Below are 13,317 nucleotides of genomic sequence, written 5' to 3'. Positions count from 1 at the left end.
AGAATTTATTGGTTGTTAATAAGAATAAATAACTGACAGCAGTTAGCATCCCTCGCAATTATTAGTTCTCCATTAGTGCATTTGAATTATAAATTTATACATAAATGGTTTATTCAAAAGATGATTTACAATGACAAACATAACAATTTTCATGCCTTACTTATTTGTGGTGTTAAAACAAATGTCACATCAATAATGTTATATAAACATACATTCATAAAAATCTGTAAATGTAGGAATCACAGCCATTTTTCAAAAAAAAAAAAAATTCAATAACAATCACAGACAACTTCTCATCCTAATATTCTCAACCTGAGCAATTATAATTCCTGATAAAATATAAGAAAAATACTTAAAATAACTTTTACTCCCTAGACACAGACAGATTTTGAGTTATATCATAATTTTGAAGATTGAGACAATTTTTATTGAACCTCAAAGTATTAATTATCAAAAATAAATTGTGTCATAATCCATGTATATTTTAGCATTACAGCAATGTAAACTTTGCTCTTAAGTTACTTTTAAAAAACAATAGTGTTCATTATAATACTGCAAAATGAAATGTATTCTTTCAAGACAATCAATTTCCACCTTATTCTGACATGAGGTGACAGCATGGTCACAGTTTAGGACCCTTTGAACAAAGGTGAAAAGTTCTAACCCCATCTTGCTATCAGACTTTGTTGTGTTCTTGACTTGGATACTTAACACTATACTTTGTATCCAGGTGGGTGGAAATATCAGTTGTCTCACACCATAGGTGTCCAGGCTTGACCTGGTGGGTTGAAGGCTTTGTTTTTATCAGATCTAGCAGGGAGCACATCATTCCATGGGTATTTAGTTACTCTAAATGTTTGCATAATGAGATATATGTAACATTTATGATTTAGAACAAAGAAGTGGACATTTTCCACACAATTTCCTGTATCTCCATTCTACAAGTCAACATGTTCCATACACGTTCAATTCTGAAGATTATTATAAATCCGTAAGTTTTTTTAATATTAAAAATACCAGATATCCAATCCCTAACAGCCAATACATAAAGTACTGGAAATACAGTTCAAGTAACATACAAATCTATGTTTGTACAAAACTCCAGGGAAAAAAATACTCTAGACAAAAATGGTTTCCACACATCCAAGCCCACACATTTCTATTCTATCAGTGAAAACATCAATGGTAACATAGGCATTGAGTTCAGGAGGTGTTTCAATTATTCCCGGAAATGTCACATGATGGATGCCATGTTTGTCAATAGCATATCCACCATCATGGTCATGTCCACACATGTACATGACAACATTATTGTGACTGTGTAGGACATCAAGGAGGTCCTGATAATTCCAACATAGGCACTGGGGGTCTGAACTTTCGACAAATATTGGATTATGACCTGAAAAAAAAATTGTATATTTTTTCTTCAAAAATGTTATGGCATTGTTACAATCGGCATAAATGAATGCAAAAGACACCAAGTGTTTGCACAGAGATTTTACAGAAACCTCTTATTTAGATAATTATCTTTTAAAAAACTGACTATAAAAAGCACACCAGTCCACCTTTTCTACTTGGTTGCAAGTACGCATGCAAGCATGCCGATAAGTATGCATCTATGGTTGAACTGAAATGCATCCGAGTGGACTTCCCATTTTTTTTTTCAAAAATAATAGCTTTAACCTTACCACAGACAATCACTTTTTGGTCTTTACTTTCTGCTAGCTGCAGTTCTTTTCTCAACCACTGGAGCTGTTTTTCACCAACACCTCCATTATATTGCACAAATCTCCTTTGACAGCCATGCAGCCCTTCAGGTGAATTCAAATCATTATTTGAGTTATTCTGAAGTAAAATTTCTTTTGCTATCAAGTACTGAGGTGAGTCGACATGCTGTCCTGGTACACCAAAGTCATAGCAGTCGAGGCAAATAATTCGGTACCGACTACATGGTTCAAATGAGTAATACCCAGATGGTTCACTTATATCGTAGCAAGTTCTTCCATCCTGCAAAGTGTCCGAGTTGTTCTGCGGAAGCTTTCTAACACTGTCAAATAAGGCAGACTGTATTAGATCAGAGTGCTGGAAATTATACAGGTCATGGTTGCCAATAATTGGGTAAGTTGGGACAGGAAGGTCCTGAAATATAGCCAGCATTCTGTTTAAAGCTGCCTCACTGTTGTTGGTTCGTTTATTGACGCCATCAATCAAATCACCAAGCTGGAGAACAAATGCAACTGATGGCTGTCTTTTTCTCCACTCAGCCAGAGCATCTTTGAGTAAGTTTTCAGCATTTCTATAAAATCTTATCTTAGTTCGCTGGAAATTATGTCCATCATCTCTGTCTGCATACTGAATATCAGCCAGTGCTCCAAATGAGAAAAGATGCTTTATTTGGGTTGCCATTGTTATCCTGAAATCAATTCAACATATAAAACTTGTACTGTATACTTATAGTCTGTTTTATGCAATGTAATAAGTATAGCTCCTACTTCTTGTTTAACCTGGGGCTGAAAATCAAATTTGGCAACATTTCACTCATTTTTGAAAATATGTCTAGAAAAATTGACAAACGTGGTGTCACTAAAACATCAAAATCTTTTGGTCTTATGGGATATCTTAAGCATTTATTCATACTCACATATATTCAAATTCCTAGCATTATTAGAGAATAACCATGTAAGAGACCTAAATATAATAAATTAAAGGCTCTAGAACTGAGTAGAAGCGGCGTGGTGGACTAAAATAGTCAAATTAAATTCGGCTAATTGGTGCACAGCACTTACCTTTACGTTATCAAGGGGCAGTAAATTTGGGGAGAAATGTGAAATATATATATATAACTGGAAGGAAGCATGTGTGGGTGGTCTAAAAGGATTGTCACGTCCGACACATTGTCCTACACGAAACTCCTGTATGCATCATTTCGGCCACCGTGTTCCTAGCGATATTTCTATAGATGTCGCTTTTGGCAATCATTAACAAGACGGTCGTTTCGGCTGTCGTTGTGCACTGTATTTTTTCAATGACCTTTGTAATTCTTGGCATTTTGTAGGACCTAGAAATAAAATATGCGCTTTGTTGATTTTCTGTCATTTTGTTACGAAAAAAAGGGAGGACGGTGACCTCGCTTAACCCTTTAGATTCTCACACGGAATGTGCTTGTTTTCACTTTTTTAAAAAGTTTCTTTTTTTAAAAAATTTTTGCGATGTGGTCGATAATAAGTCAAAAACTACTAATTAACGTTAAAATTAAAACCTAAACTTTCTGAGATTTTTAAAAACAGTAAATTGATTTTTTAACGTTATAAATTTTTTCTGTCTTCCAGTCTATCGGGATCTAGATAATTTTTCTTTCAACCAACGTCAACCAGTCAGACCAGCAGATAAGTACACAGGCGGTACAAATAACCTGCTTGCATGCGTAGTCTATACTGCTGGTGTAACGTGACAGAGAGCCCTCCACAGGCAAGCCCCGCCTTTGACTCACTTAGGCCAGGGCCAGGCTATAACCCTAACCATTATAACTATAAACGGAGGGCGGACTCTCTGAGACCATTCCCCGACCTATCGTACTAACTGATCAATCTATCTCCTAAGGATTCTCGCTAAATTGCAATTAACTTGAGCGGCTTAGATGTCTGTCACGCCTCCTGAAGCTGATAAGGGTAATTAACTATCGTTAAGCAACTTAAGTAGGCGTGCCAGACATCTTAGCCGCTTAAGCTGAAAGCAATTTAGCGAGAAACCCCATGGAAACCCCATGGATCATGTTAGATCGATCTAGGGATGGGAACCCAGTCTCTGTTACACGGATCCCCAGTTTCATTACACCGGTCTTCGGAAGCTTCCCCAGTAATTTTCTCAGCCTGTATATGTTTGATATCTTGAGAGTAAAGATCCCCAAACATATGTGACGATTTATCGCCAGCCTACAGGTACTACTACACCCTATTAACGTGTATGTTTTACAACACCGTGCGAACTGTGTATTTTCAAGAAATAATGCGATGTTATAATTAATTTAATTCTAATTATGTATTATTATACATGTAATAATTTTGCTATTATTATTTTGCTATTTATTATTCCCTATATTATAGTTTATCCTGCGATTTAGAGGACACTTGAAACGCACCTTTCTACTACTAGCATGTCTGCCGTTTCCAGAGATAATAGACGAGTTGCTAGTGTCCTTCGAAACTCACGTGCTCCCGTCCAACCGCACAGCTGGAAATGCAGGCTTTGATGAATACACGAAACTGATGCTGATGCTGACGAAATTGAAATAAAAATAGCACCAGATATAAGTGTGATATCTATCAAACCGCAATGCCACCCATTTTAAATTCATTCGTTGAAAACGATAACAATGTATAAAAAGGATACCTTCGCTTATTCCTTCTTATCAAAACGACACAATTTAAGGCTGACCCCTGGGTTGTGTATTTTAAGGCCCCTAGCGTTACACCGGACTTGGGAATATTTGGAAAATGACTTTTGCCTACTCACAGCACCTTCATAGTTTGGGCTTTGACAATTGTTGATAGTCAGTCGGTATCAAGTTCACACATCAGTGTCAATGAACTTCTAATGACACTGTAATGAGGACAGTAACCTGTGCGTACTGAGATTACTTTTGCGCACTAGACGCGTTGAATGTAAGACTGCATTCCCATAGATTTAGATCTATCCATCTAGATCGACCTAACTCCCTGGGGGTTCACGCTAAATTGATGTCAGCCGAGCGCACACGGTAGTTTATTACCCCCTTACAGCTTTTAGTAGGCGGGACAGACGCTTAAGCCGGCTAAGCTGACAGTAATCTAGTGAGACTCCCCACAGGGATAGATCGATCTAAAATCTGTGGGAATGGGGTCTAAGTGTTGACTATAAGTGGGTTGTATCTGTAGCTTTTATTTTCAAAATATTGTTGAAGTCGCACTAAAACACATTAAAATATGACCCTGACTTTTATTTATTTATTTATTTTGTTATCTATTACATTCATTTGTCTCTCTTATTTGTCTTAAATTTACGGTTCTTCCTTGTGTTATTTATTTTTAAAACTTTTATGGGTCGACCTTTCAGAATTATAACTATAGTTCATGTATGTTTAAACATTTGAACGCCATGTGTGATTTTTGGTATCAAATTATAGGCCTAAGGACAACAAAAAGTTGATTAGGCTAAATTAGATAAAATGCTGAAAATGGGGTGTTTAATTTCGCGCTTAATACATAATGACGAAAATAAATAATATTCACGAGGAAAACAATTATGGAGTGAACCTTTACGGCGATTCACGTTCATCCGGTTGTCCATCTACGCCTTTTTTCCATGTCTTTTGCCCTAACATCGGGGAAAACTACTAGGGCCATGACGTTGATTGATAACTTATTGAGTCCAAATTCTTAACTTACACCTGCAGGTTCGATTTTTAGCAGCCTCTTATCGAACAATCTACTAGTATGCAAGCTACTTTGCTGCAACTGAATAGTTTGGCCAGGCGTGGGCTGCTCGAGGTAAATTTGTTTTCGTCCCACACCTGGGCGACTGATGACGTCGGGGAAACCCCTAGATGACGTCATCACGGCGACCTGACCTGATGAATCATCCCGCCCTCACACGACTGAATCTGGCCATCTCTGGATGTTGGCGTCTGAACTGTTTGATCATGAAAATGCTGTTTTGATCAGAATATGTTCGCAATTATTATAAACTGAAACACTTTGAATGCTGCAGGAAAAGAATAAGGCAGATTCGAAACAATAGATGTGAATAAATGCCTGACCTCATTAGGACACCAAAATGGCGATGTGCGTGGGAGGAGAACGAAATTTAAACAGCAAGGAAAACATATGATTTTTTCCTGGTTGCAAATGTATCATTAGTTTCATTAACGAAGGTAAGTCTCCAATATCATTTTCATTTAACGCGACTATCTGTATAGCAAGACAACACCGAGAAGTTGTTTTTTTCTGCTTGAATATATGGACTCATCTCGCCCTGTCAAAGGGCAACTGAGGGAGTGAGAGATTAAGTTTTAACTGCTGCAAATCATTGGCAAACATGAAAAATCCGTGTAAAGGATATATAGCTAACAGTGGCTAATTAGCTGGCGCTTTTACGTGTTGGAGGGTATTCTTTGTGACTGTAGCGCTCTTAAAGCCGGGTCTGTTACTGATGTTGTGCAATCCTGGACTTGGAGTCTAACGTGTACATGTATGCAGCGCAAAAGGCCGTGCGCGGTTCTTCTTTGAAGTTAACGCGATGTTTCTGTTGATTGATTAGGTGTAGTGGTTGTCTTGGATCTGCTGGATGCAGTTTGTTTCATCCCACTGAGCTTTAGATGAAGCCGCTTTGCATATTTCATGACTTGCACAAGTCTAAGTTAAATCTAGAAATAGATGTTGACACATGAATATGCTAAAATTTTGCATCCGCACAATTATACTTCAATGTATTTGTGTATTTGTACATTTCTCTGGTTCAGTCCATGTTGTAAATGTGTCAGTGGAGGTGCTAATCTAGGAGAACACTGTTTTTATCACATTCCATATTTTTATTTATCTTTCCATGTCCTGTCATGCACATTTCATTTTAAGTTATAACTTTGTTGCCAAAAGCCTAATTGTTTTATCAGGTTTTAAGAAATTTGTTTTACTGGTTCATTATTATCATTATCATCTATTTAGTTTCATTAATTTGTTAATATTTATTATTATAACTTATTTTGAAAACAATGTTCAAACTTTTCTATTTGTACGATTATAAAGATGGGATCCATTAAACAGAGGTGAATGTGTACTAGTATACAAGCTCTGTCATTTCAATATGTAGCGTCTTATCATCATACAAAGCTGCAGTTAGTAAAACTGCTGTGAGGTCTGTGGGAAAACAATTAATTTGGCATGTACAAGTTGTACAACCAGAAGCCATGTGAGGATGTGCTAATTGAAAGTGGATGGTTATTTTTAAAGTAATAAGAGAAATATATAAAAAAAAGCTTTACATAACTTTACACTTATGTCAACAAGTATGGTACTAATAGGTTTGCTAATTAATATAGGAGGTTTTATAACATTGAGAAAAAAAACTGATAGCATTTTTTCTCATCGTACTGGCAGTTAAAAGGGTCTCAAGACGTAACATTAATGGGTTGCAGTTAAATTTCACATATATCTTCCTGATATTTTCAATGATAACACATTTGAAGATAATATTAGAAAATAAAGTATTGGTCTTAACCTACAGAATTACAATTTACAGATGATATCTATATTGGCAAACTGGCCATCCTGCCACAGTAACTAGGTACTAAGATTCTGCTTTGCCAACCAGTATTGACATGTCATTTTATGAGAATTCTAATGATCTATCTCAACATGCTAAATGCCGTATATAACTTGATGATATATTTTTTTGTATGAGAATTTAGATTGTTTTTACTCTGTCATATTTCCTACTTCCTTCCAAGCCGTTTTGTCTTCCAGTAAACACATTGTTACTAATATTGAATTCAATATTGGAAGAAATGTAAAAAGTATGGTTTGCTTTCACCTTGTTTTGAACCATTTATTATTAGTCGTAGCCTTTGTCAGTTATTGTTCTTGCAAGATAGGACTGATTTCACCTTAACGAGGTCCTGTCAGCATAAACTAAGCAGAGAGTAATGATGATGAGTTTGGTGATGAGGTGTAACACAGACGGTGACAGAAACAATGTGTTTAGAATATATTATTGTATCTTTTTTATGTATAGAATAAGACCCTGTAATGCTCATATAAGAATCCTCTCAACACCTATAACCTTTGCTGCAGATGTGATTAGTGAAATCTTTTAGGATCAGATATGATGTCATTGCCCCACATTTGTAAGTTTTTGATTTCTTTCCCTGTGTCACAGGTATATAGACCTATTGATCTTTGGGGTTGTCTTGACAAAATATTCACCTGCTTTGTTTACTTTCAAGGAGTGAGAGACACCATATCACCAGATCTTGCTTTCTAGACCAGTAAGAGCTACAGAATTGATTTCTTTTCAAGAATGTGGCTAATGTGAATGAATAATGATCTTCTAAGACATTTTAGAGTCGGAAGACTGATGCCATTGATTTTACTGTGAGGGATTCGTTGCAAATTGTGAATGGTGACTTCCTGTGTTGTCACTGCATGTTGCGCTGTTATTGTATTGACCTGTATTATCACAGTATGGGCGTGTTATGGAAATGCCATGGACTAGTTGGTTGTAGTTAGTTGCCGTGTGTTGTTGAGTCATACTGTAGGGGCATCCTGTTACAGTTGGTCTCTTCCTAATATGTTGTATTTGCATGTTCTCACGGTATATTGTTTTTGGTTTTTGATTTAACCTATACTATTGGATATTCCATATAATTTTTTTTTTCGATGACTGATCAGATCTGATTAAATGAGCACTATTTATTAGATAGATTGACTAGACAAGGTATATATTAGGATGCCATACTGAACATTGTATCATCTGAATGACAACCAAACTAGCAGTACTAGGATTTTTTTATCTTGAGGTATCTTTTTGATATGGCCCTATTTGTCACTGGGTAGGTTTCATCTTTAAAGTTTGACCAAACACATAATTTAAGCCATCAAAAAAGGATGATTGATTCAAAAGAGCTCTAGGCATGTTCTTCTTCTTGTAAAGTATTTATAACTAGCCTTACAGTTATCTGTAAACTATCAATGGAAATAATCGTATTCCATGTTGAACGCAATGCAGTCCCACTGATATTCTCTGCAGAGGTTTGGCAGTCCCTAAGTTTATGAAATATATAACTCCTTACAGATGGCACAATGGAACATGTCAGCTTCTGTTAGAGAGAATGTTTTTTCTGGTGGTAGGTTGCTGTTTGTAGCCTGATGCCATTTCAGCATTTAACTGTGTCTCTCTGCTGGGACTCAAGTCATGTTGAAGCATATTTAAGGTTAAAATGGTGTTAGTAAGACTAAAATAAGTCACCAAGAAAAACAGATCAATTTATCAGGGAATTGAATGTCTGGGGGTGCTGTAGGATCTTTGTAAATCTTCATCTTCTGTTGTAAGTGGCCCCGCTGTACCTCAGGCATTTAATTAATTCAATTAAATGTGGTGACAAGAGTTAACTGTGATCAGCTAGTCTAACTTATTTTAACCTCATTTGAACACACCACGAAATGTCTCGCTCTTTACTATTTCCACTGCATTTCTCTAAGAGATTGTAGTAAATAGTTTTTTAGAAAGGAATGGTGGCAGGTAATAGGCTTAGGTATAGGTCATTTCAGGTAATTCACCTCCCTATTTCCTTACACTTTGTTCCAGGGAAAAAAGAAGGATAAAAATGTACAAGACAATATGAGCAGTGGCACATTAATTGCTTACAGAATGTTATCTTATTCACCTTTTTGTTCAAATGTTTTCTTGCGATGAACAGATAGCTATAATATTTTGTTATATGCTGTATATATACATTCTCCGATGATGAGATCATGCTATGCTTACCAAGTCCTGTATGCAGAGCAACAGATCTTTTGAGATATAAACGCCAGTCTAGAGCCACGAGAAGAACCCTGTTACCTTTCCTCATAAGTATTTATGGGGTTTTGAGCCATGTCCTTGGAGCTCATTATTGTGAAGTGTGTAGGTGGTGTGCTATAACCTTTCATCGTGCATTCCTGCTGCTTCCACAGGCTTTCCCAAGTGCACTTGCCCTCAGATGCTTTATCATGCGATTAAGTTTTCTTTTTCAGTCCCCCTTGCACAACAGTGTTTTGTGAACTCCAAAATAGTAAATACAGGAGTACCAGTAGTTTAGAAAGGTATGTAGTGTATAGTTGGTGTGATGGAGTTTATTCACTCGAATTATTGAATGCATGGTGTTGTTATTTATTGGGTAACTTGACTTGGCATTGTACCCTATATTATTAACATTTATAGGTTTTTAATGCACACAGGGAAGTTTAATGCATTTATTTTTCCGAATACAAAGTCCATACTCATGCTAATGGACAAACCACAAAGTATCCTATGACCGAAATATTATGCAAAGGAAGGTGAATCTTATGATTTATAAATATATATTTTGTTGAATAGATGTTCCTGGTGTGGTCCAGGGTTAGTAGTTTGGTACTGCCTGAATGGTGTAGGGAAGGACAGCATTATTTGACTTGAAGCTCTGGGAATTTTCTAGCTTCAAATAAAAGTGTGATTATTCAGACACATTTTTAAACTGACGTTATCACATTTGTGACAAAGAACTATTTAGTAATTATACCCTTCGTCAACTCTACCTCAAACCTCAAAGCAAGGTAACAAACTTAAAGACACACGATGTAGGGTTAAGAATGCATTCTAAGTTCTTGTTGAACTTACCTGAGGAAATTTAAAACATAAAATGATAGTTATATGGCCTTAATCAGTGCCACAAAAAATGATCATCTTACAAGGATAAGTTCTTTCTAATCTTTCTTAGAGATGATTACAAAAAGCTATACTTAAAAAAATTGACTTACTTTGAATGTAAGAATGGATTCATTTACCATTGGTGAGTATGGGAAATTTGTCATTTTCCACTGAAAAGTCCGTTTTTTGCCAAAATGAATAGTTGTCATCCCTTTAATATGTTGCCTCAATACTAACTGAACATTAGCAAAAACATGTTCACTCACATACATTCATGCATTAATGTAGAATTATGTAGACTGAGCAATTTTTGATTCTTCTTTAAGTATGTACAACAAATAAAATCACAGACAACTTGATCTGCATTGGTTCATACTCTTTTCATTTATATTATTAATTTCAGTCCCGATCTGATTTAATAGATAGACATCCCTCTGCTCTAAAAGAGGTAGCATTTCACTATGTGATACAACAGGTTATCTAATCTAAATGTCCAGATCTGCTGGAAAAGATAAGATTAATGTTCTACATTTGTGACAGTGGACTTTTCATTTTGGTTTTTTGACTTAACTTTCTCGAGGTTGTTTATGTTTTATTGCAATACCATTAAAATATGTGTCAAACAAATTTTTATGAGTCGGTCAAGGGGAAAAAGACCAGAACTTGAATATTCTTTTTGAGCATATATCCTAAAACCAAGTAGTTTTTAGCCATTAGTGTAAATTTCAAATTTAAGCATGCTGATGATCTGTAAATTTTGAGGTCACTCAGAGTTTTTGTGTCCAAATTAACTAAGTGAGCTTGCTCCTATATATACTTCATTTTCTCTGCTCCCACCACTGGGCAATGGCAGGCATATGGGGCTTAATTAAAGGTGAACAGGACGGGTTGATGGCTAAGGAACATTATTACACAGTATGCTGAGATTGTAAGTAATTGAGTTAAAAAGGCTGTGACTGTAAATGCACCTTCAGCAGCCCTGTGGCAAAATCACCTCCATTCGATTTATCTTAGGGCGTATTCCCATAGATTTTAGATCGATCTGTCCCCGTGGGGAGTCTCACTAGATTACTGTCGGATAATCCGGCTTAAATGTCCGTCCCGCCTACTACCAGCTGTAAGGGGGTAATTAACTTTCGTGCCCGCTCGGCAGAAAGCTATTTAGCGTGAACCCCCAGTCAGTTAGGTCGATCTAGTTTGGATCGATCTAATCTCTGGGAATGGGGTCTTAGTGAAGTAAGGATATAGGTATTGCAATAAATTTTCTCCAAGTAGGGTTATTACTTGTAGATTGCAGTTGAGGGTTTCATAAAGTGAAATTTCATATCACTTTTTGATTAGCTGTGTTATCTTCCTTGGATTATTTATCAGAAGCCGTAATAATTTATGTTGTTGTGGGATTATGTTAAGCATTGTACAGAAATGTCATTTGTTTAAAATTTGCTTCTGATCCCATTTTGAAAAATGCTTGCCATGATAAAGACCACATTCAGATTCACACATCATACTAGCTGGGTCGGTCTTAGTCTGCAGGAGATTGTCTAACATGCTTTCTCGAGCAACTAGGGGGTAATTAACTATTGTGTACTGATTAAGCTTAATCTGCTAATTGCACTTTCAGGAGAATCTCCTGTAGAGTTGGACCTACCTAACTAGTACAATGTGTGTATCTAAATCTGACCAAAGATGTCAAAATTTTGTGGTATGGTTTACCATGTTAAAAAAATTATTTTTCATGTATTAACAAGTCCAGTCACATCACTTATTTACTTAATATACATGCACAGTCTCTTGGAAAGTATTGCTTTATGTTCACCATGTTGTTTCAGGGCATGCAGTGTAAGCATGTAATTATGTGTCTCAGAAACTAAATTCCGCCAAGCACATACAGTTTTTTCACAATGTTCAATGGTTCTTGCAGAGACAATTACAAGTCTATAAAAAGAATCTATCTCTTTGAAAACTTTGTGTGATCATGGCATTAGAAAAACTGCTTGCATTGAATCCCTAAGTTCTCAAGATCAATTTCTTTTCATAACACAGAGAAACTTGAGAAAAAAAGAAAAGAAAAAAGTGCAATAATCAATGTGCAAACCACTTTTTGTCTAGTACTTGCATAGGTATATGGAAACTTGAGGTGATATGAACAAGATGCACAGAGGAAAAAAGGAAGAGAAATATATAGTAAAATAAACCTTTAGCTTGTGTTGGTTTAAATAGATCATGGTTGATTTGACAGACAGATATTTTAAAGATGATCCATGCCTGTGTGTTGAAAATGCACACATAATGCAGGCTGAAGAGAGAGGAATCAAAAGAAAACAAACAGAAATAATTTATTTTTAGGGTGGGACTTGCAGAGTTTACTAGGGTTATTGGAACACATTGGTGCATTCATTCATCCCTAGTTCATGGGTTGTATAATAGGTGTGTATATAGTCTGCCTTGCCACAGATGTGAATCTCTAAGACTCTGCGAAGTCTAGTTCTGTGGAAAGTATTGATCCTGCCCTTTTTTTCTTGCCCAGAGTCAAGGTAAGTTGCTGTTAATCAATATGTCATGGAAACCAGGTCAGAAATGAAAAGTGGATCCCGTTTTCATAGATTTGGTCATTGGCCCAACTTACATAATCAGCATACCCAATACTAGGGATCAGTCCTAATTTGATTAATGTATTTCTATTTTTTAGCAGCACAGGTATTGGAACTTATGTTCCATTTTAGCTGTATGAAAATAAAGTGGGGAGAATTGTAAATGATTAATGCAGCTTGTGTTCTTGCCAGTAAGATTTTATTTGTGAAAACTATAAGCATGTTATGATGTAACTGACAAGGATAGATGAAAATTGGTTTATAATCTAAGGGAAAAATAAAAATGAGAATTTCTTATTGGTGTTTTAAA

General features: G+C 36.0%; 2 protein-coding genes across 7 annotated transcripts in view; one reads left to right on the top strand and one right to left on the bottom strand.

Moving 5' to 3' along the window:
• Positions 1-934: 934 nt before the first annotated feature.
• Positions 935-2,968, bottom strand: LOC106161328 (manganese-dependent ADP-ribose/CDP-alcohol diphosphatase). The gene is made up of 3 exons (XM_013538260.2): positions 2,787-2,968; positions 1,689-2,413; positions 935-1,399 (listed from the first exon to the last, which is right to left on the bottom strand). Exons 2-3 carry the CDS (start codon positions 2,404-2,406, stop codon positions 1,119-1,121), a joined length of 999 nt encoding a protein of 332 aa, XP_013393714.2. The 5' UTR covers positions 2,407-2,413; positions 2,787-2,968; the 3' UTR covers positions 935-1,118.
• Positions 2,969-5,654: 2,686 nt separating this feature from the next.
• Positions 5,655-13,317, top strand: part of LOC106159969 (uncharacterized) — a 39,471-nt gene continuing 31,808 nt past the window's right edge. For 5 of the 6 annotated variants that reach the window (XR_015332823.1, XR_015332822.1, XM_087004489.1 and 2 more), the window contains exon 1: positions 5,655-5,908. The gene's annotated coding sequence lies outside the window, so the exon portion shown is untranslated. Of the gene's footprint in view, positions 5,909-9,764; positions 9,834-13,317 lie in introns of all 6 variants that reach the window. The other variant, XM_087004487.1, reaches the window with a different exon arrangement.

This window comes from Lingula anatina, chromosome 2 (genome assembly GCF_051362555.1).
Source record: "Lingula anatina isolate TDL-2025a chromosome 2, LinAna3.0, whole genome shotgun sequence".
Classification (NCBI taxonomy): domain Eukaryota; kingdom Metazoa; phylum Brachiopoda; class Lingulata; order Lingulida; family Lingulidae; genus Lingula; species Lingula anatina.
The sequence above is the reverse complement of the archived record's forward strand: the minus strand, read 5'-3'. Positions and strand labels throughout refer to the sequence as shown.